This window comes from Dendrobium catenatum, unplaced genomic scaffold (assembly GCF_001605985.2).
Source record: "Dendrobium catenatum unplaced genomic scaffold, ASM160598v2 fragScaff_scaffold_313, whole genome shotgun sequence".
Lineage (NCBI taxonomy): Eukaryota > Viridiplantae > Streptophyta > Magnoliopsida > Asparagales > Orchidaceae > Dendrobium > Dendrobium catenatum.
The window spans coordinates 1,857,214-1,882,189 of NW_021318775.1; the positions used below are offsets into that span (position 1 = coordinate 1,857,214).

General features: G+C 35.6%; 1 protein-coding gene across 4 annotated transcripts in view; it reads right to left on the minus strand.

Moving 5' to 3' along the window:
* The window catches only part of LOC110105044 (crossover junction endonuclease MUS81), a 30,869-nt gene that overhangs the window by 868 nt on the left and 5,025 nt on the right, over positions 1–24,976 (minus strand). For 2 of the 4 annotated variants that reach the window (XM_020834399.2, XM_020834398.2), the window contains exons 7-14: positions 23,596–23,695; positions 23,389–23,492; positions 23,127–23,269; positions 16,654–16,711; positions 13,631–13,789; positions 2,304–2,383; positions 276–513; positions 20–106 (exon numbers count right to left, since the gene is read on the minus strand). In XM_020834399.2, coding sequence (XP_020690058.1) covers positions 20–106; positions 276–513; positions 2,304–2,383; positions 13,631–13,789; positions 16,654–16,711; positions 23,127–23,269; positions 23,389–23,492; positions 23,596–23,695 — 969 coding nt within the window. Of the gene's footprint in view, positions 1–15; positions 107–275; positions 514–2,303; positions 2,384–13,630; positions 13,790–16,653; positions 16,712–23,126; positions 23,270–23,388; positions 23,493–23,595; positions 23,696–24,976 lie in introns of all 4 variants that reach the window. The other 2 variants (XM_020834401.2, XM_020834400.2) reach the window with 2 other exon arrangements.

A 24,976-nucleotide genomic window follows, 5' to 3' on the forward strand; every position in this document is an offset into this window, starting at 1 on the left:
GACAAGGAAGAGTACCCACAAGCAAAGAGTATGCACGAGCTAGGGCTAAGACAGTCGGATATAGATCTATAACAGATAGAGCAATATCTTCTGTTACTAGGGGAACCTGCAATTATTGATGCCAAAGAGACCAAAGTAAATAGGAAATATCACATCTTTGCATATGATCATATAAAGCAGGTGATTGTAAGGAAAATAAATTCAGCAAGTTGCAACCAAAGCGACCAGAAAAGAAACCATATCTGTATAACATAGATAAAAAAAATGATGGTCACCTGCATCAGCTGGAGAGAAAATACATCACTGACAGTAATCTTCTCAAGGTCTTGACATCTTTTAACAAATTCATTAAAGATTGGACAAGCTCCCTGGCTTCTAGCATTCTGCATGGAGAATTGTGCACTGTAATACTGCTTTATTGATAGTGACAGAAATCCGTATCTCCTAACAGTGTCAGCAAAGCCACTGGTTCTCTGAACATCAAATCCTTCTAAAATTTCTGTTGTGAAACAGCTGTAAATGAGGAACTAAATGTAAAGATGAATATTTCATGCAGGCAAGGAGTTGCAAAGAGAGACGGACACCGCATTAAGAGAAAAAAAAGGTAAATAAATAATAAAAGATCAATAGAAGAGGAAGGCTAAATATTATAACTCTAGCACACAAGAAAAGAAATGAATAAAGAACCAAACAAGATGAGTGTCTTTTCGTAAGTGTTCCTAGGGTTAATTACAAAATTTCTATCAAGATGAGTGCATAATTACAAAGTTTGTATCATCCTTCTGAGCTGTGTTGTTACTCAAATTAAATTCTCATTTATTTGAGTACATTGAACCGCTAATTAGCATTTATATTTTCAAACTCCTGATGTATTTTAGAGTTATAAGATCTGATTCTCTGTATGTGTTCAAGTCCAAGTTCATGCTTTATAGTTCATGTCACATTCGAGTCCAAGTCTTTGTAGTCCAAATTAAGTTTGAATCAAGTTTTTCATTTAATCATTCAAGTTTGTATTTAGTCAATTTAATTGCTAAAATCAAGTCCAAACAAAGTCCCATGCAATAGTCCAAGTCTGGGCCTTCCCACCACTTTAGAAAAAGTGTGTATGGTAGGTGTTCGTAAACATGACGGTCGTAGTCTTCATCCCCCACCACGCCAAGAAAGACATGTATGGGTCTACAAAGGTACTTGTTTGAAAATAGTCGGCTTTCCCCCGTCACGCTACATGAGCGGTTGAGTGCTTAAGGGTACTTATAAGTGTCTCCACCTCGCCGCAGGCGTCGCACCGGGTTACCTTAACACCACGCTAAGAAAAGCGTGTATATGTGATTTTCTGGTGTGCCGCGAATGCCTAAAATGAGGTTTTAATTGATTAATCGCCTAGCCGCGAGCATCGCGACGAGCTTCCTCCAATCGCACTAAGAAAAACGTGTATATGTGGTTGCTCGCCGCGCTGCAAGCGCTGAAAAACGGGCTCTCAAAGTTTTAGGGATTAGAGAGATTATACGTTTGCAAAGATGACGATAATAATGGAAAATGCGCACAAATGCATAAGTTACAAAATATACAAAAATGCATTTTCCCCTCTTCTCATTTTTTCTTTCTCATTCCTTTTTTTTATTTTTTTGACTTTTCTCTCTTTTTATTTCTCCTTTTCTTTCCCTTTCTTTTTTGAAACCTGCTGTCGAGGTCAACAGGCATGTTAACCATTGACTTAGCATTCTCTTAAGTCTTGAAATTTCAATGAATTTATTTGATATACAAACCCTTCAATATCTCTAAACCTCCAAAATCCCAATAAGTATCTCATTTGAGCCTAACATTTTACTAATATGCATCTTTCTCAAAGTTAACATGACTTTTTCAGTCAGTATGTAATAAAGCTCATTGCTTTATTATTTATAATTTTCAATATTATTTTTATCTGGCCTAACAATTTCACAATGTAGCATTTCTATCTTTTTATTGATGCATTCATGTTTAACTAATAAACAATAAAACTTGGCTCTTGAAAAGAAGTTCATTAAGTAAAACATAAAGAAAACATGAGAAATCCATTGCAAGCATTTATAAAAGGCTGTACCCACGTTTTAATTATGCTCCAATTATAGAAGCTCTATTAAAAAACATGAGAAGATCAAACAACGTTTGTTTTAGATGGATAAGTTTCTGATTGTAACAGCATCCTGCTAGTTATAACCACGGTAAACTTCAAGCTTTCAGACAGCTAAAAAGAAGATAAATAATGGAAATAGAGGCAAACATTGATGGCATGAAGAACAAGAATAAAACGGATTATATACGCTGTTTTAATGCTTTCAGCAGCTTCCAGTGTACTCAGATCACCTTCAACGAGATAGATCATCTTTCGAAGCCCACATCTCTGCAAACAATAATTGCGTATAAATAGAGTGACTAAGTGGCCATAAAGTCAAGTGAAGAATTCGCATGATGATGCTCTTTAAATTGGACTTCTTCAACCATCAACTAAATAACCAGGTAAAACAGAAATCATATGGACAAAACCCGAGAAGGAATGAGTAAAGGACGAACTCATCAAATAATGCTTTTTAAAAAGAGAACTTGAAAGAATAGAGAACTGTGCTAATACAGCAAACAAACAAGTTCTTTTAGGGTCAATTTGTTTTCGCATGAGTTGTGATATGTAGTTGGAATTCAATGCAAGAGTAGATTTGAACTTTATATATGAATAGAAGGGAGTTCATATTTTTGGAAGTCAGCTTCATATATGAGAGGGGATTGTCTAAGGGCTTGTAGATAAATTTTACCCTAGGTTTCTCCAAAAAAGGTAAAAATAATATCCTCAAAGAATGGATCACTTTGCTTTTTTTATCTCACTTCTAATATGGGAACTCATTACAACCCAAACAATATTGGAATTGGATTTGTGACAGATGATTTAATGTAAAACAATCAAACACCACTGAGACTCACTTATAAAAATTGAGCTTAAGCGACTTCTAAAATTTCCAATTAATTAGGTCAAAAAAATTTGGGCCTTGAAGATGAACTGGGCATGAAATCAGTACGTAGTAATTTTTAATAAAAATTATGCGATGTTTATAGCAGGAGTAAGAATCCAAATATTTGGTATTGACATTGTTCAGATGTGTGGAACTCAATTTCCCCATTTTTTTCTCTCATACAACTTTTATTTCAAACTCATTGTAAATCCCTGAAAATCCTACATAAGATTTTGACTAAAAATGATTTTGATTTTCAAGTTTGATGGTTAACAAACACAAAACCAATCATTCTGAGGGAAATAACTTCGGGTGAAAGGCACAAACTAAGAATAATCTATAGTAAAGAAAAGCTACATCTATCTGTTTTTGAGTTATAGCCAACAACTATAAGCCAAGAAGGTTGGGATTGCCTAGACAATCAATTCGAGGGAAAAAACTTCGGGCATTAAAGGCACAAACAAAGAATCATCTATATCAAGGAAAACTCCATCCATCTCTCTTTGAGTCAAAACCAACAACTATGAGCCAAGAAGATTGGGGTTCCTTGCACAAACATACTTTGAGAGTTATATGATTCTAATTGACAAGGAATGTTGCCTTTAACATATTATATAAGATGACCTCAGCTGGCAAGAAGAAAGCTCTATCAAACATGTACAAAAAACCGTCAGACGATGAACATGTTATATATAATAACAAAGATTTTTAATCTCAAGATGGTTGAAGACATTTTGTAACGACGAATATCAGCAAGTTCAATCTTTTAACAAACCAATGAAATCAATTAATATAAGCTTTGATAATGAGGTTCAAGCATTGAGCTTCTTGTTCTCATTACCAAAAAGTTGAGTTGAAACTATGACAGCTGTCAGTTTTTCAGGCAGGTCTATCAAGTTAAGCTCAATGATATATGTGACGTACTCATAAATGAAGACAAAAGGAAATGAAATCAAGTTAAGGACCTTCTATTGCTCTGAATCTAGAAAGCAGAGGAAAAAGTATAAGTAAGAGCTAACATCAGAGGTATATCAGAATCTTAGCAAAGGAACAAATTAAAAGGTTAAAGTCACTTCTGCCGGCAACGTGGCAAGTTTGGTTATATGAAAAGAGACTCTCCACAGAACAGTAGACATAGTTCAAATCAAATAAGGAACAAATTAAAAGGTCAAAGTCACTTCTGCCGGCAACATGGCAAGTTTGGTTATATGAAAAGAGACTCTCCACAGAATAGTAGACATAGTTCAAATCAAATGAATGAATTTGTATATATTGCAAGTGAAGTGATCTATTATGTATAGATCCTTAATGTGTATAATCCTATAAAATCCTAGTCTTGGAGTTTATATCAACTATTCTGCAAGATATAGCCTAAGGAGAATGTGAAAATGTTTATCTTATCGATGATGAACTCTTGACACTGGGGGAATTGGTAATGCACAAATCATGAATAGTAATAGGACTTTGCAAAAGCTTCATAATACGAGGCATCTTCCTACTTGAAGAGAAATCTAGTTTCAATTAGGTAGTTATAATTAGAAAGTCATGTCTCAACCTTTTAAATTGATTGGAATGTAACCAAGGTGGCATGATGTTAGAACATGAAACCAAGAATGATACCATGCACATGAAGCCAATCGCTTGAACAATGCAAGCAGCTGTTAAATCTATTGTTGATGATTTAAAAGGAAAATAGCATATCTGAATCAAGGAGCTGCATTGTAATAAGGAAAATAATGTTATAAAGGCTGATAGGTTTATCACTAATGGACTAAGGCAATATAAAGCCCCAGTTAACCCCAATCGTTAAACGAGTGGGTTATCGCACGGCAATGATTCTCTTTCAGAACAACATATCAGAAATTAATATCCTAATGGACATTGTTCAGATATGTAGAGTTAATTTTCTAATATTCCTATCTTGCAAATTTGATTTCAAATTCAATATAAAAGAAAGAAAATCATAAATAAGCATTGTCCTAATCACTAATGGACTGAGGTAATATAAAGTCTCAGTCAACCCCAATCGTTAAATGAGCAAGGTTATCACATGGCGATTATTCTCTTTCAAAACAACATATCATATATTAATATCCCAATGGAGATTGTTCGGATAAATGGTGCTCAATTTCTAATGTTATTGTCATACAAATTTGATTTCAAATTCATTATAAATGAAAGAAAATCATAAATAAGCATTGGGCTAAATCTTACTTTGGTTTTCAAGTTTACTGGCTATCAAACTCAGGATCCTATTCGCACTTGGTTCTTTATATATGTCACCATATATTCCTCTATAAAGGGAAATGAAATCAATGATTGCAAGGCATCACTCATTCTTCTCTGTCATTCAATTGGGTGTAGAGGTGGAGGTGCAAGAAGTGGCCTATGAAATGATCAGAAGTTGATCGTTATCTTGGTCAATGTCGTAAAGAGATAGTTCTCTATTGAGTGGTAAGCAAAGACTATTGAAAGGACAAATGTGGCAATAGAAATTCAAAAGGAAATCGACGACTATCGAAAAGCTAGTGATCGACAAGATGGCTCTCCTCTCTCTAGTTATAATAATAGGTAGAGGAATCATGCTGGTTTGGTCAGGGAAAAGGAGAGAGAAAGATGGAATAATAATAATAAAATAATGGTGAGAAAAATATTTGAGTGAGGAGATATTTGAATCTTGCATGTCTTTAGGCTATTGAATGTTTATTTCTCTATGATCATTGATGTAGGTGAATCTCACCACTGTTGATGTTGAAAGTGGGTTTTGAAAAGATTAGTATTCTTTGGGGAATTTTAAAAATTGATGTTGAAATCTAATTCTAAAATCGAACATCTCATCGGAAAAAGTATACCACCTCGAAAGGTAGCAATAAAATTTCAGGATGGGGTTCAAATTTAGAATTGCGAATCCCATCTCGAATATTATAACCGGATTTAAGCGAGAACTTCGTGTGGCCCCGGAGGATCAAAATGAAGTTCAACCAAATATCTAGCTACGATAATCTAGAATGATCATCGTTAAGTTTATATCCAAAGTTTTATCAACAAAAGATATATCTCCCCAAGGGAGAAAATATGATTTTCTATTAATTTCTCGAATATGACGATAACGGTCGTCGATGATTGAAGTTTATCCAAAGAAAATTGATTAAGTTTTGAAAATCGATTTTGAAAATTGGTGATGTGGGTTCTAAATCTCCTGCGAGTGCAAGCCCCCATAGTTAATTACATCATAGGAAATTGGAATTTCCTACGAATACTCTCGATTAAAATAATGACGAAATTTTGTTAAAAGAACTTCTAAGAGTGATATCAAAGGAATTCAATCTTAGAATTTCAATAGGGAATAGTGCAAGATTAAAACTTATTAGTAGGTCAAAGGAAGAAGGGTAGAGGGTACTTTGGGATTCTGGAATAATCCAGAAGTATCCCAACCTAATCTAAGTGCTGGCTTTAAGTTTTGGATTGAAAGAAAATTTAGTTTTAGTTGAGTATTTTATTAGAAGTTTGGGATTATATTTTCGAAGGTTGAGTCTTATGATTCAAACTTCGCCCCAGATCCTAAATCTAAATTAGACACCACATAATGGTGACCTGAACCTAACTAACGCAATGCAAAATATGGACTTACCCCGGCCTGAATTGGAGAGCCAGTAACCACCAAATCAATTTTAAATCCATGAATCTGATCATTTTATGAAAAGTTGTAGGGACGTTTTATTAAAGTTTTAGAGAGATGGGGCCAACATCTAGAGATTGTCCTAAGTGGCCCCTCAATTTATGTTGGGTGAACATGCTAAAGACATGTGCAATTAAATTTTAAAAATTTTAAATGTGTTTCTAATGCAATGTGTGCTGGTCAAAATAATCAAATCATAATGCTTGAAATTTCAAAAAGGCTTAAAAATATTTTTTTAGAAAATTAGGCTTCCCCCAGTTCAGCACCTCATCCTCATAGGTCGAATTATTTGAACTCTACCCACAGGCGGGAAAGTGTCTTAAAACAAGGAAAGAAAAATGCATTGATATGCATGCGACCCCGGACGATCTCCTACTTATTCCCTAGATCGTTATCTTTCTATGTTATTTAACTCTTAAATTTTTAAATTTTAGTTACGAATAGAAGAATTTTCACACCCTTACGAGTCTCACGTATCCAGGCTAAATCAAAAGCGTCACACAATCGCCAAAAAACTATAAAAAATAGACAAAATCCTAATCGCAATCACATCAAATATAATCAAACTAATTAATAAATGTTCATATGCAAATTGTCTTGCTTATTACAACCCATAAATGCAAAAATAAAAAGTGGCTGAGCACCACTAACCACAACCCAGATTCTAATCCTAGTACATACAAAAATGACTTTGAGTGGGATTCTCTTTGTCATCTATTCCTCGGTCTTCTCTCCTTTGAGCTCCTTGGATGCTTTGTATCTGGCTATCCAAATGGAAAAGAGAACTCTTCCCTCGAGGGGAAGATTACTCTTTCCACTTTGGGTATAAAAAATTGATGAGGACATCGTCAGCGATTTTGACACGTGTACCATCGGAGACGCCGGAGATCGACGGCCACGATCAAGAGTTTTATTTTGAGTCATTTTATGTAGTAGTTTATTTTATTTTTAAGTTTTACTGTTTTACCCTTATGGGTGGTCATTTGATATTGTAGCCCCGAGGGTATTTATGTCTTTTAGTTTTTGTTTCATTTTGGCCTTTTTATAGGAGGCCTCATGCATTGTATGAGGGGATGAATTATTGAATGAAAAAAAGCTTGTGCTTGTTTGATCTCTTAGTGAGTTCATGAGGGAAGCCCGAGGAGGGTGATTTGTAATACCCATCAATCTTTGGAAGAGTCCAAGATTCGCGGTTCTTACGATCTCTTTGTGAGTTTGTTATTTTTACTTTTATCGTATTTGTTTCTTCATTCATCCATCTTCAACTTCTGGCGTTCTTCCATATCTCCACCACCACCCCACCTCCGAAATACCACCTCTAAGTCCATTCGAACTCCCCATTCCCAAGCACCACCCGCCGGCCAACAACCCGCCAGCCACCCATTGGACCCCCTTGCTGCCGGCCCCCTCTAGCTCTCCCCTTTGAATTTGAATTCCCCTCCCTTAATGACTTTCCTAATTAAGCCATATTAATTTGGGAAATTAATTAAGAGGAGTTACACAAATTTGAAATTCAAATCTTCCCCAATTGATTACTCATTTATTTGGAAACTTTCCTATTTTATAAAAAAAAATCTGAGAATCAATTCAGATTTCAATTAAATCCTTGATTAAAGTTGTGGTCCCCACTCTACTTATGACAATTGTGCTCTCCCCTCTCTCCATGTGGCCGACCCCCTTTAATTGGTTTTTCTCTCTCCCAAATTAAATTAAAAGCTCCACCAAATCAGCCCCAATTACCTCCTCAATTAACTCTCCTAGTCATTAATGAATTAATTTGAAATTTCAAATTAATCTCCCTCCAAAACCACTTGGAGCTGAATTTAAATCTCCCCGTAGCCCCACCCCATTAATTGTCCCTAAATTAATTCTCCAATCAAACACCTAATCTCCCGCAGCCTTAACTGCCTTCTCCAAGACCCGTCTTCATGGATTTTCCCCATTCCTAAAGTTGCTACGGGCTGTCCAAATCCCTGGACAGAACATGCATGCTGTCCAGAAATCCTAGATAACTCCATTGCTGTCCAGAAAAAAAATTCAACTGCTGTCCTGAACGAATTCCAGAATTCTGGAAAGATTCTAGTGGCTGTCCCGAACTTTTGAACCAGGAAAACTGTTATCCTGTCCATTCTGAATTGGTCCATTACTGCCCAAAATATCCCCAGTCACCGTCCAGAAGTATCATGCTCACTAATCAACCCGTGGATTACCCACCTCCGGCTACTTCTCCAACGGACTACACTTTGGGCGCCATTTGTCTCCTAGTGGCATCGCTCGGTTTGCCTCAATCTTCCTCCGTTAAAGCTCCACCGTCAACAGCGTGAGTGAGAAACACAAGGTGAAGAGTTCTATTTGTTAACCGTGGATTATTGTTTCTCACCATAACATTACTCTCTATTTATATGTTGTCAATTTGATATTGTCCCGTTAATCTAGTTGTAACCGCTTGCCTTACATAATTTTGACTTGAGGATTCTGAAAACCTAACTTGGGTAAGCATTAATTCTATAACTAGCAAAATTTTAATAATCTTATATTAAGAATCCCCAAGCAGTTCTTGTTTTCATGCATATGTTTCACATCAAAAATGATCCAAATTTGGACTTCCAAATGGAAAAGGACTATCCCCCAAAGGGGTATCATTTCCTCTTTGGAATCCAAGCTTTGGACCCATGTATCTTAACTCAAATGTACACACCTTCTGTCTACTTGTACACATGTTGTGAATCCATTGGCGTTACTGTAAATTAGGTTTCATTTGTAACACATATTAGATATCCCTTTGTCGTTATTATCCAACTCAACATAGCTTGCAGGGAATACTTGTTCAATAGGCATTAGGAGATCGTGCTCATGTTCGTAGGAGAATTATCTTGCTTGCTATAAGTTCTCTTATTCTCTCCCGTAGGTAGACTGATTTGTTTGATACAAGCTCCTTGTCCATGCTTGTAGGCTAGTTATCGTTGGCACTACGAATCCCCTAATCCTGCTCATAGGTGAATTGTAGTATACTTGTAGTGGGCACTATAAATACTTTGCTCCCATTTATAGGTGAATTATAGTGTGTTGTATTTTACTTGTGCGTTGAAGGAAATGGCTTAAAGCACCAACCACTATAAATCTTAACAAATTGAACCATTTCTATCAAATGACATGCTTCATCCTTGAAATTGAAAGTCACATATGTAATTGATATAGAGGACTATCAACTCGTAAGGGTGTTTGTTGAACAAAATATATTGTTTCCTGTAAATTTTTTTTTATCAATTGTAGTTGTTTAGTAGTTTGAAGAGCTGCACTGTTAGAGAGTTATTGTGTGAGCTACCACTTATTGGAGAGCTTTTAGAGAGCTTTGAGGTTGTTTATTGGAGGGAGTTTCGTTGTTTGGAGAACTTTGGAGAGCCATCATTTGATTAATTTGTACATAGGTTGGATAGTGGCAACATTAATTTCTTGCATTTATTTTATTTTATGTGCATTAATTAATTAGATTAATCAATTTAATTAAAGTTAAATGTTCAATTCTTTAATTTCAAATTAAATGTATTTTAAAATTATATAATTATTTAAGTTCAAATTTTAATTTTAATCGATGTTTTGTTTATTCAAATTTGATTGATTTTATATTTAAGTTAAAGCTGAAATTATTTAAATTTAATTTGTTACTCAATTAATTTAATTTATTAAGAGACTTATTTACTTGTAAGAGATTTAATTTTGATTTTTAGATGGTTGATTGATTATAATTTTAAATTTAGTTAATTAATTATGTTAACATTTTAATTAGCATTTATTTAATTTAAGTTTTTTTTAATTTCAATTTTAGATTTGAATGATTTGTTAATTAAATTACAATTATTTTGAAAGTAATTTGATCTTAATTAAAATTATTTGATTAGTGAGTTATTAGTTAATTGGTTTCAAATTAAATTCTTAATTTCCAAAATCTACCTAAGTCCAAAAATCCAAATAAGTACAAAAATCCAAATAAATCTAAAAATATTCTAAGTCCAAAATTTTGAGAACATTTCAGCAATCTCTCGGCGTCCCCTCCCCGACGCAGGGAAGCAATGTCGTAAATCGACGACGAGGAGATTAGGAGAGCGAATCGATCCCAAAAAGGTCTTCAAGTCTTCTGATGTACGCAACACCTGCTGATTTAAGCAATTTAACTTAATTTTGATTAATTTAAAAAAATATCTTTATTCCCCATGAAAATCCGGCAACCTTACGACGTCCCCTCCCCGGCGCCGGGAGGTAAGAAGGGCATTTGCCCTTTGGCTCGACTCGACCGGAGTGAATCAACGGTGACAAGATTGGAAGAGTAGTGTTTGCGCTCCCTCGGTCGGATAATCTCGACGACCGAGAGCTTCGAGCGACCGAATCAACCCCGGACTTCAAATCTTATTGTTGTGATACCTGGTAAAATCGGCGTGTTTCAGGTCTAGGGAGTTCGGCGGATCACAAGAAGGTTGCGGTTATGTGCGGACGAGAGGGATATCGGAAGAGGGCTTCCTTCGTCGGAGGTAAGTTCTCAAAAGATATCCTCCTCTGTGTGCGTGTGAGAGCCGAATGAGAGCTTTCCTTTTGTGTCGCAGAGGAGCGGTAGTTTTGAGCATGGTTTGAGATCATGGGTGTTGGTTTGAACGATCGTGGGGAGTGGGAGCCGGTCATTTGAGTCATGGGTGATTTGCCGGCAGTTTAAGTCAACGATAAGGTTAAACTAGATCATGGAATGTACTAATAAAGTGAATAAACCACATTTCTAGGTTCAGATAAATGGTGATCCAGGGCTATATCAATAGCAACAGGGATCTGAGACAAGTGAACCCCCTCTAATCTTTTACCATCACAATTGATTATATATCTTATCTTTTGGCAAGGCAACTTTTTAAGGTGAGTTTGAAGCTTTAGCAAATTACCAAGCAAGTTGCCCCATCATCTATTTGCTAATGATCTCCTGGACTTTGATAAGGTTGTTGAGGGTAACATTGCCATCCTTAAGGATAAACTGAAAGAAACTAAGCATCGTTACTGGGCTTAGTATCAATTGGCAAAAATGTAGTCTCTCTAGTTATCAAAAGCTACCCAAAAATTGATGGTCCAGGCTCAATATTTAATCTTCCATTCACCTTATTTAGTCTGCCTTTTTCTTCAAGTTAAATCTCCCAAGTCATGAGCCAACCATGAGGATAAGATTAACCAATGGCTTGAAATCTAAAAAAGGAAGCTTCTTTCTAAAACTGTAAGAGTCAGCTAATGAATTATTGTAAAAAATCAAAAAAACTATATTTTGACTTATTATATTGAGAATCGCAAGTCTATATTCATGAATTGGAGAAACAATTGTAAAGCTAGAGGGAGACGTACACTCCCCTCCATTGCATTAGAACATGTAATACCACTGACGGGCTCAAGTTTGATTGAAAAACCATAAATCAAAATGGCATAGGGTAAATAGGTGAATTGTAAATATCTAAAAGGAAAATTTTCTGGGAATGCACTCCATCAAATTCCTAATAGACAATTTTCAAAGAGTTGCTTCATTTCAAAATATTAATGTAGGAAAGGAATTCGCTCCAAATTGGGGCTTAGAAATTGATCTTACTTTCGATTCCTTGGATCAACGAAAAACTGACCTTTTTTTTTTGGGTGTTCAGCACTTAGTGGATGAAATATGGACTTGGAGTCTATAAGTCTATCAACATCAGAAAATCTCAAATCAATGATGATTGGTGCCTATCTGCTACCACTCCTCAAGCTAAAACTCATATTAGGCCTTGCATTAAAAAGATTTTCATTCATTATAATTATGAAATTTTATGGAAGGAAACTTTTAATGGAAAGTTCATCCTTGTCTTTTTGCAATGGTCATTGTGCCCACAAGCATGTGGTGACACCACAGATGGTGCTAAACAAAAGGTCAAAACTAAAAACATGTTATAAAAACATAATATTGTAATGGATGAAACTTTGTATTTTTCCGCTGTCTCCTCCCTCCCTTGTCTAAAAATTCAAGGACATCTATTCTTCAATTACGATTTCACTAAATTTATTGTAATGGAAATTCTTAGGCATTGTAAGCTTTAAACCTATTTTGTCAACAATATGATCAATGTAATCAATAAAATTTAAGAGAACAGAAGATCAAAGGAGAAAAGGAATCAAGTTGATCACCACAATTTCCATTGTCCCAATGTTATGGCACATCTAGATGGAAAGAAATAGAAAGGACAAGAAAAAGTCTACAAGAATTATCGTTAATGACATTAGAAGGCAAATCTTGATCAAGACCAAAGCCCTTATGCCCAACCAGTTAAAGGACACTATAATAATGATCATTGAATATTGGACAGTTCTTGAGTAGGGCAAGAGGACAAACTGTGATTTTCCTCTTCAACAAGTTTGATATAAAAATATACACACAGATTTTGGTGCTCCATTAGGAGATTCAACTTTTTTATTATACTTTTGGGCCTATTTCTATGATTGGGTGGGGTTTTCTCTTTGCTTCTACAAGCAAAATTGCATGAGATATTGTATTGAATCTTTTTTTCTTCAGCAACATGGTTGTTTCTTCTGCATTTGTGTAAAATAAGAAAGAAGAGCAAAAACGGATTACTAGTGAAAAGTCAAAGCAACAAAAAAATTGGCACACGATCAAAGCCAAAGAAGTCAATTGCTAACAGTAGGCAAAATAAGCAGTCCGGTAATTATCAATTCTTTAAGGAAATGATTTTAAAATAATCCTGGAAAATGGTTAGTTCTTTCACGCAAAGTTCAATTATTCTAATGAAAAATAAAGATGATAAATCATTTATCAATTGTAGCTAATTGTGTAATTGTTAATCCAACTTCAACAATGAAATAAAGAAATTTTTGTAACTTTCAATGATTTTGATGTGGAATGAACACTTAACAATACTTCATAACAGCCAATGTTTCCTCATTTGTAATAAAAATGTACCTGCAGTCGCAGTTTCTGATCTCTGTATCGGTTGTCCTTGATGGAGCTAAATAGATCATCAACTCTTTTCCTCTCAACAATAAAGTCAAGCACATACTCAGCGTGAGATTTTTTATGCCGTACAACCCAAATTCCATCTCCAACAGGCAAGCGTCTGACCTGTGCGAAAATGCCATAAGTTTGGCTGATGTTGTAGGTCAAGACACAACAAAAATATAAGATTTTCATGAAGTTGGGGGTTGGGGATCAATTGGGTTTGGTCTCACTTTTCAAGTAATAACCAAATGCAACAATCAAAAACATAAAAAATTTTAATGGAGTTGGGGATTGGGGTCCAATTGAGCTTAGTTTCACTTTTCACGTATAAAAGTACCTCCAAAATACTTAGCAGAAGAGAAACAAAAGAAATAGCAAAGGAGAATGGTATAAGAACACAAATAAATGAATAATAAAATGCATCCATCGAACACAAAATGGTTCAAAATTGGACGCTCGTTACTTGACATTTTTTTTCCTGAATTTGATATTTTCACAGAAACGAAATGGACTTTGGTAAGATATTCTAGTTTATGGAGTGCATTTGTTTTTATCAAAAAAAGCTTTCTTTCTTTAAATAAGAGCTGGCCATGCCCAGCTCAGATTTTAGCGAAGTTATATAACATGCTAGTAATAACTCAAATATGTAAAAGCATCTCCAAAGTCCAAACAACTGAACACGCACATAGATCCTGTCATTTCATTTATATTTCCCAAAATCAGATATGCAGCCAAAATTGTCATGTACAAGTGTTCGCTCAAGAATACTGCAATCCTTATAGAAGAAAACAGCTACAGATGCTTTAGAACAAGACCCGCTAACTTTTGCATCTATGGATAGCATAGTGTTGACAAAACTGTAAGTCAAGCCTCCCAACACGGTGAATTATCTGGGTGGGTGGTGAATGGGGAACAATTATTACGTCCTTCGAGGAAAAAAAAACGCGGTACCGAGGAATAGCAGTAGTGGGGTGATGGGAACAAATAGAATCAATTAAAAAATTCCATGATAAAATATAAGCCTTACGGGCCATTTGATATTACTTTTTATTTTTATTATTACTTTTATTTTTATTTTGTTTATATTTTAATATGACATAAAAATATGTTTGATACTTTCATATAGGTTATTCGTGTTTTATTAAATTTGCATAAAGTCAATTTATTTTATGATTTAGAAGTTGGTGGTGGTGCCAAAATCGGATTTGTTGGTAGATCAAATAGAGATATCGCGGCACAAATTTTGAGAAAATCTCTAGATCTGAAAAAAAAATTTCAGCAATTTCCTCTTCGCCAGCACAAATTTCAGCCGTTGAAATTTGTCAAAAACAGCCCACGATTGGTCCCAAGACTTGCTCTGATACCAATTTGATAAGAAATACTTGATTTCAAGTATTTTCTAGCCCAAATCAGTAGAAAACAGCAACCAAACTGCTGTTTACAGCAGGAATTCAGCCGCAAACAGTGGAAAAACAGAGAAAATATAGAGAAAACTAGGGAGAAATCACAACAAAATATTTGATTTTAATGGTAGATGCAAGAAAAACAGCAAAGATACAATAGATCCAATATTCGAGAGGAGAATCACACTCTCCCAATCTCTAGAAAACAATCTAGAGCCCTAGCCACAAGAGAAAACCCAAGAACAATTTCAGAAAATTCCACATACCCTTAACCCTAGCTTTTCCCCTTAATGCATGAAATTCAAAATTAATACAAAAGGACCTAATTGCCCTTGCCGCCCCACCTTTTGGCTCCAAGATTGAATTTGAATATCAAGTGGACCCCACCCCTTCCTCTCTCCTAGAAGTCGCCGGCCCCCTCCTGCTGTAAACAACCCGAACCGGTCCAAGGGACTGGGCCGGCTGAACAGAAGTAAAATGGGGAAATACTTCTTCAAATTGCATAACTGAATGGACACTTCAAATCAAGAATCAGTTGGATATTTATTTGTTTCAAATTACATATTTCTAAACAAAATTAATGAAGTTTTAATTCAGTTATTCAGCTAAAATAATGATCAACAATTTGACAATTAACTCGTTACCGAAACCATAAAATACTTCAGTCATTAAAATTATGATTATTTGAAAGTCAAACGAGGTAGAATGTTGGCTCTTCAATTGAGAATGTGCTTCGCAAGGGAACCAATATGGTACCAGTGAAATTAAATTTCTAGTCGTTACACAGCTTTTTTCAAGACCTGCTTGCAGCCAGTTGAACTTCCATGCAAGGGTGTCCTATTTTAGAGAGAAACCCCTAGAGCAAGTCCAACAAGGAATTACCACAACGTGAAGGAGCTTCTAACATGTGAGTATTCTAAATGACATAAGATTAACACGTAGAATAGTATTATACATTGAAGTTCAATTGGGCACAAAGAATCTTATACATTGAAGATTCCCAAAGAGCCCCAGGCACGCCATAGGTATTTCAAGGGGCACCAAAAAAATTATATTTCATAAATGAAATAAGATGAAATGTAAACTATTTCAAATTGATAAAATAATAAGTGTATTGAAAAAAAATTCCAATACATTGTGTTTATCGGAAGAACAAAAGATGGCTACTTGAGCACTTTAGACCTCAACACGTGTAGGCGTTTTCCTACTATGTGAAAAATACTGCAAGAAGTGCACAAAGTGTTTTGGATAATAATGCTTGTAATTTTTTTCACACATTTTGCATTTTTTTTTGACAAAAACGCAATAAAGCCGACTCCAAATAGTTGTGATAAGGCTAATGATGATGATGATTCAACATCAAGACAAAGATTGATAACCATAAAGCAGCTTTGATAAAATTTGATTTGAAAAATAGAAAAGCATATGCACACCCAACAACCTCCATAACTTCTAATGTTCTCATTTCTTTAAATTTACCCAATTTTATTTTTTATTTCCCATAAAATACCATATAATTAAATAGAAAAGCATAAGAGAAAAAATAAAACAAAAGAACATTATAGTGAAGAACAAATTTCTGACCTCAACAAGAATATTAAACTGTGATTGTATCATGTCAACAATTTTTCTTGAGCGAGATCTGCAAATATTGCAAAAAAATAGAGAATCAACTCAAAATTGACCGAGTAATTCTTCATGCAACTTTAGTACAATGAAAATAAAGGTGGTGTGGTGAGTTTTAGATTAGAAAGTTTTTGCTTGTGAATGGTAATTTTTCTTCCACTGAAGCTACTCCAACCTTTTTCATGTATATTTTCATTCCGTATTTTATGTAAGTGTAAAGTCACTCATCCACCTGAGCATCCTCATCTCTACAACAGTTAACTTTAAATAATTTTTTTCTTCTCTTTTAATGGCCAACATTCTACGCCATAAAGCTTTACAAAATTCAGCACAATCTCATAAAATTTTCCCTTAAGTTTGAGGGGTATTTTTCAATCACAAAATAGACCTCATGCATTCCTCCACTTCAACCATCCAATTTGAATTCTACTAATAATATCTATATCTATTTCATCATCGCTTTGAACAATAGACCCGAGATATCTAAAACATGCACTCTGTTTGATTACTTGATTACTCAAATGTCAAAATCCCACCTTAGAACTATTACTACTAAAATTACACTCCATTTATTCGGTTTTAGATCTACTCAAATGAAAAACTTTAGACTCTAGGTGTAACCTCTATAATTCAAGCTTTTCATCAACTCCCTCTCCAGTCATTTCAACAAGAAGAATATCATCAGTAAAAAACAAAAACTAAAATACATCATCTTGCAAATATCTAGTAAAAACAACCATGACAAAAGCGAAAAGATATAGGCTTAAAGTTAATCCGTGATATAACCCAATTGAAATAGGAAAATATTTGGTCAAACCGCCTTGTGTTTGATTATAAAAGAAGTGAATTTTAAATTTTTGTTCCAGTAAATTAACAGTATAACTTTAAACCTGGTGGTTGCAAGGGATTTTTTTAAATCTCTAATTTAACTTTAAAGATGTAGAAGATAATTTGGTAACAATCCAGACAAGTAACAAATAAACTATGCTAGCAATCCCCATAGGTATATGATATTATTTTAATCGTAAAACCAATGGCATATTGATCATGCACTTACCTCGATGGATTCAACAATAATATCATAAAATTTAGTCCAACCTTTTAAGAAGGAATTTAAAAATTTAATGGAATCGTGTGCCACTTCATTCTACGAATCATATCAATTTCCATGAAAATTTTACCAAAAATATTGATCATCATTACTTCTAAAATCACTGAGATTCCATTAAATGATGAATATTAGGGCTAGTGATTATATTTGAAATTAAAAACTCACCGGATAATACTCAAACTTCAATTGGATTGAAAACAAAATTTTGATTCTACTGGGATACACTAGGTGACACTTAGGGATGTTAAGGAATAGGGAGGGCAGCACCTAAACCTATATGCCAACACTCCTAAAGCTCACTAAATGATGCAAAAATGTATTGACAGCAAACAAACAAAGTGTTATTTCAATAGTACAATGTGACACAACTAGGCAAACTTAAATATGGCTATTTAGAACTCTAAGATGAATCCTAGCACATGCAAAACGAGCAAACCATGCTATGATGCCAAAATGATGTGAAACAACCGGGAATTTTTAGGAAATAATAAAATTATTGCAAGTTCGCTCCTTTAAGACTAATGAATAATAATAAATATTTTTTAAGAATTATCCTTTGAGGTTTTGCTCAGGCATGCAATTACACTTTTAACAGAACAGATCAATTTAAAGCAAAATCAGAAAATACAATAAAACTAGATATACTGGTAATAATAATCCACAGGTTAATATCAAGAGCTTTCACCTCGAGTTTCTCTTTCTCACTAACACTCTATGAGGGGCTTTAACGGAGAGAGATTGATGAGGACATCAGGACATGGAAAGTTTATTAGAGGCGTGGTAGTCGATCTACGGCAACGATTACACCGCTCTACTTTTTAACTTTCATATTTATTATTGATGTATTAGTTTTATTTATAAAGTTTTATTATGCTTTTCCATTTTTTCCCTTACTTAAGGGCTTAAGTATGTGTAAGCCCTAGGGGCATAGTAGTACTTTGTATTTTCTCATTGTATGGGCTTTTTAAAGCCTCCCTCTTCTTCTTTGAGGGTTAATGGATGATAATAAGAAAATTTCCTACAATTCTTGTCTTGAGAGCGTGAGAGCTTTGGAGAGAACCCTTGGAGAGGGAACCGGATCATCCATAAACCTTGGAAGCGTCCAAGTTCGTGGCTTTTATTTTCTTTCTTCCTTTTGGCTCCGTTTCTCCCTTACCCTTCCTCCTAGCCGCCAGATTCCTAGCCACACTCCACCCAACTCCCCCCCCCCCACCCATCTTCCCTCCACACCCAAACCGGCCCTCCCTCTGCCACCACCAAGCCATTCAACCCACAAACCCTAAACCTACTCCTAATCTAGCCGCCGGCCATACCATCTCCCCCACACCTCCAAAATTCAAATCTCTCCATTACTTCTTTCCTTTTCCATACAAATCATTTTGGGAAAGCTTTTAATCCAATCAACCAATCAATATTTGAAATTCAAAGTGTTTCCTAAAATAAAATTCTATTTTAGGAAACTTATCCAATCAAATCCAAATCAAATTTGAATTGGATTGGAATTAAGTCTTCCCTCCTTATTTGGAATTCCCAAAGAAGCAAGCATTAAAACCCTCTCCCCAATCCCCTCCACTCCTCTTGATGCAGCCAGCCCCATGGCCACTTTCCCAATTAATTTCTTTCCAAAACTCTAAGCTCCAATCAAAGGAATTAATTCCCTAATTCCTCCCTCCCTCTCCTCCCTCTCTCTACCAGCCACCCACATCAAACCCTAACCTCCAAAGCAATCCTGGAATTTCTGGATGCTAATAGTGGTTGTCCAACCTTCCAAATCCTAGAGAGATGCTGTCTAAGACCTCCTGTTTGTTGTCCAGTAATTCCAGCAGGAGTGTGCTGCTGTCCAGCCCCTTTTGGAGCAACTGTTGCTGCCTAGAACTGTCAGGAATTGCTATCCCAAATTGGCTACTTGCTGTCCAAAGGTTCGAGCTTGGATTTATTGCTGTCTGAGCCATCCAAGAAGCCACCAACTGTTGTTCAAGCTTGCGAGAAGGTTGAATCTTAGCAAATGGTGAACTCTTGCCTTCTCTCATACCTTCCTCAATTGATCCTTACTTGTGGTTTTGATTGATTCATGCAAAATCTTGCAACGCTCCGCTAAAGCTTAGTGTTTAGCAGGAATTGTGTGAGAGATCTTTCATAGTAATACTCTTATTGTTAGATTAGGGATTTCTTGTTGAAACCCATCTCATATGCAACGTCAAGAGTAATTGATTGTTATGTGATTTTTTATTTTTCGCGAGTAACCTGGCCTAAGCTTGTATTTACTAGTCTTTGTGTTTTATTCCATTATTAACTCACCATAAAGCTTTAATTAACTTGCTCTTAATCATCAAGCATACAAAATCCTTATCTAAATCATAATTTCATATATGTCCAGCATCAGAGATCTTTAGCAAGCCAAACGATGCACTAGGAAGGTGACAACGCTGATGGTCTTGATCCAAGGGAGAGTAGCCAGAGAAGAAGGCCCAGGTAGACGTCCAATGAGTTGCCACTGTCCGGATGGTCGTTGTTCGTCGATCGTCTCGGCGAGATGAAATAGTATACGATCTACATAGTCTTCGACAGAATCTTCAGACTCCCAGTCAGGATCAAAGAAGGGCGATTGAAGGATGTCGATTTGCTCTTGAGAATTATACGCAAATCAATGGTCGACTTCAGGATTGGCCATCCAAGAACATGGGAGTATTCGTGGTTGTGAATCTTGGAGGAGTCGTCGATGAACTAGGGGGAGAAGGAAGGAGGGGTGGCGGATTGCGGTGCTCGGGGGAGGAGGGATAAAGGGAAGGGAAGCTAGGGTTTAAGGCTAAGGAGATAGGGAAGAGGATTTAAAAATTATGAAATTTATTTCAGAATTTCTAAGGGAGGAAAGGGGTGATTTGAACTCTCAAACTATTCTCCAAATAGTCGAGGAGACCGGTGGTTTAGGGAGCTTAGGGAGCAATTAATTTGAATTAGGGAATTGATTGGAGAGAGAAATAGGAAGGTAAGGGGTCCGACCAAAGGGGAGGGAAAGAGTTGCTAAGGATTAATGCATGTGGGCCCAAAGAAGTTAATTATAGATTGGAATCAAATCTGAAATTTAATTTCAGATTTGGTTTAATTAGATAAGCTTCCTAATTGATTTTTAACAATAGAAAAGTAATTAGAATTCAAATATTTAATTGAATTCAAATAAGGATACTTTCCTAAATACTAATGTGCTATTTCAGAAAGGTAATTAAAGTAGTTTGAATTTTGAAATTCAAACTTTGGGCAAGGTAGGCCGGCAGCTAAGGGAGGACTAGGGAGGGGAAACGGCGGTTAGAGGGCGGTGAGTCGTCAGCTGGACAAGTGGGGGTGGGATGTCCGGCGGTTTGGGGTGGTGGAGGGGGTCGGTTAAGGGGAGATTGAAGGGGACGGTGGGGGAGATTAGGCCGGCGGTGGGGATGGGACTAACCGGCGGCTAGACACCAAGGGGAGGGGATGGCCGGCGGCTTGAAGTGAGACAAAAATCGGACCACGAGCCCGGAGCACCGCCGCAACATGTGGGTATTGCTTTGACCACGCCTTGGGACTTCGACACTCAAGAACTCACAAGCTCGAGAGAAGAAAATCAGGAATTTTATTAAACAATCATTAAAAAACCAATCCAAATACTAGGGTCACTATATATAAGCCTCAACAAGGATGAAAAATCAAAGACACATATGCCCTTTGAGCTAAAACTCACTAAACTCCTTTATAAGGGTACAAAGGTCAACTAAAACAAATAATAAAATAATACTAATACAATAATATAAAAGAACTCATAAATAGATGCTCCTGATCGTGGCCGTCGATCTGCGATGTCTCATGTGATAGACGCGCTCGAATCTTCTACTGATGTCGTCATCAGTTAGGTATATCAATAACAAATTGATGTTGAACATTCAAACTATGGCAACTTAATATGAAGCATAAATGTTTTAGGTTAAAACGAGAAGCACTTATTTTAATCATCCCTCGACTATGCCCTTAGGCTTCCATAACCAATTAGCACAGCTTAATTACAAAATTTAACATGCAGCATAATATCAAATAGACATTATGATGTAGGCAGGGGGGGGGTGTCAAAACAAAATGAATATTTTGTTTTTTTTTTTTTTTTTATTTTTTTTTTTTTTTTTTTTGGGCTACTTGTTGTTTCACTGTTTGGGCCTTGGCTGCTTGGTATGGAGCTCAAAATTCTGGATTTTACTTGGTGTTAGCTTATAAATGTTTGAGCTGAAGTTTTAGCTCAATGATTGGGGATTAAATGCACTTCTTTGCTCATTAATTCAAAAAGGTATGCTATTATTTCAAGAATTCATTATGGGGTGGACTTGTGCCTCTTCTCCTCCCTTTGTCTTCTCGGTTTTACCTTGCGGGCTGGTTTCCCGTGATCTACCCCTTTGTCTCCTGTGCTAGCTTTTCGGGTCCCTTGCTGGCTGGTTTTTCATGACCTAATGCTTTGCCTCCTGTGCTGGCTTTTCGGGTCCCTTGCTGGCTGGTTTTCCATGGCTGTTTGGGGGGGAATTCTATGGAATTTTCTCTGTTTTCTGTGCAGTTTCCCTGCAGTAGTTTTGTTGTCTTTTGGGCTTCTATTTGGTGACTTTTGGCCTTTCATTTCCCCAATTCTGATTGGATTTGATTGGAGGTGTTATGGCTATTTGTCTACCTTCTTTTGCCTATAAAAATGAGTTGTTTTGAAATGGAAAAGGATGGTGATATGAAGTTATTTTTGGAGATGTAAACCTGCGGGTTTTGTTGGAAAAGCTTGCGAGCTTGTTCCACTTCTTCTTCTTCTACTTCTTGCGAGGGCTTGCGAGCTTCTCTTACACTTCGTCTAGTCTTCTAACCTCTTCTTCTCGCCGCAAGTATCCAGCTCACATGTATCCTTGTTCTCAACGATTGACAAGCTCCTTTAGGTGTCTTTAATTTGTGTTTATGTCGTCAAAGTCTATAAGGTGTTTGTGTCCAAGTTTGTAAGAGTCTATTATAATATGAAAGTTGTTTTTTTCTAGTATGTATTTTGTCAAGTTTTTGTGAGTTTCGTATAATTTCTATTACCTATGAAGGTATTGTTTTTTTGCTTGCATCACATTATTAATTGTCAAACCAATTTTGATGCTACATGAGGCATAACCATCAACAAAATAATGAGGCTTAAATAGTATACAAGGAAAAAATTAAAAAAATGAATTTTATGGCAAAGAACCATATTACAACCTTTACAAGAAAATCTGATAAAGCAACGAAATATTATTTGCTAAGACAAAGTCAATTTATCAACTTAGGATTTCTATTATTTTATTCTCACCCGAAATTTTCTCGATCATCTAAAATTAAGATGACATCATAAATTTCCTCAAATTTCTCACCAAGCATACTTGGAGGCATGGCTAGAGAATTGATATCTCCTTCCCCAGCACCAGCTTGATATGATTTGTGCAAATTTTGATCCTTGGGACATCAAAAGAAAGTTGATGTCAGATGTTAAATTCACACAAACATATAAACCTTGGGTAGAATATGAAATGCACAGCATTTTACTGAGATTGAACTTTTTAATGGAAAGATACATATGATGTGCAAGTCCTTGGATTGAAAGAGCATGGAGCTGCACCAATGAAAGCTGAACTTGGCCGATTTGAATCACCATAAGAGTCGTACTCTCTGCAATTGTCTGGAAATAATAAAGCGGTTTCACTATTTAAATAGCATCTTTTAGGGTATGTCTAAGTGTCATAATCACTTAGGCTTCATAACTCTAAGAAGAAGATGCATACCCATGTTCAAAGATGTGCAACGAGTTGATGTAGCGGACCAATCATTTGCAGGATATTTAAAACTAGAATCAAAAGATTCAAGTGAACCACTTCGAGAATTCTGCAATCACATTCACATGCATTGATGAGAAAAAACTTAGTTGTTTGTGAGAGGAATGATTTGACTTGAAAATAGAATCAACAATTCAAAAGTACTAAGTATGTGTTATGCTTTCAATAGCATTATCATCATCATGATCCTTGTCACAATATTAGGCATTGACTTTAATGTAGACTTTAATTTATGCAAGTTTATACACTTCAACTCGTGTTACATTTGTCCCACTCCATGTCAATCTTACGCATTTTATATGCACTTTCTAAATCTCTAGTGTTCTCCATTCTACAAACCCAAAGCACCAATTTGTATTTCTCTACACACTTATGCTCATTAGGTGCTAATCATGGCACCTCGCTAATACAATCACTTCAAATTACACTTTTCCTAATTTTCTCACAAAATCATCTGAACTTTTTTTCACATATGGTTGTTTATGATTCTAATATTTATTTCATTAATCCTTTCTCACAATTTACCACCCCTCAATCTTGATTAAGCATATGAATCATGAAAAGATTAACTGAGTGCCACAACATCACTCGTGTAGAATGGATCAAACCTAATTAGCATAAATTAATGTTAATTATATGTGTAAATGTACAAGAATGATAAGTGTGTGTGAACACAAATGCAAATACAAGCATGGACATACTGGCAAACCTATCTCCATAAACGCGAATGTGAATTTCAGTTATTGTGCCACATTTTATTGTCAATATGCATATGCAAGCATTAAGTTACCACTTTTTAAAGGTATCCACACCATTTTTATTGTAATAGCCTGATTGAATTCAACATAAAAAAGGACCTTCATATAAATTAAAATCACTCATAAGAACTTTAAAAGAGAGAGAAAAAGAGAGAAGAAAAAACTTTTAAGAATCCAACTAGTCATTCATGAGTGAGCTCCAAATTGAAAAAAAAAAAAGATGAATTTCCAAGATCAATTCAAAATAATTTTAGCAAAGTTCACGTCATGATCCCTGATCTGCCTAAGCAATCTTGAGCCAAAATTTCCAATATGCCTGTCACAGCTCTAATCATGATACAAGCCAGCAACACAGGCTAAATGACATGAGATTTTAACCCATACAAAATAGTTTCATCCATATTCTAACGTGATTTCAAAAACAAAGGCCTTAAAATGTCCCCAATAAACTTAGTTTCATCTTCTTCTTTTTTTCAGCACAGTACTTTGGTCAACTTTCCATGTATAAGAGCATTGTTAAAAGAAATCAAGGCAGCATCCCATGACATTTAGTTTTGCATGCTTCAATGTTC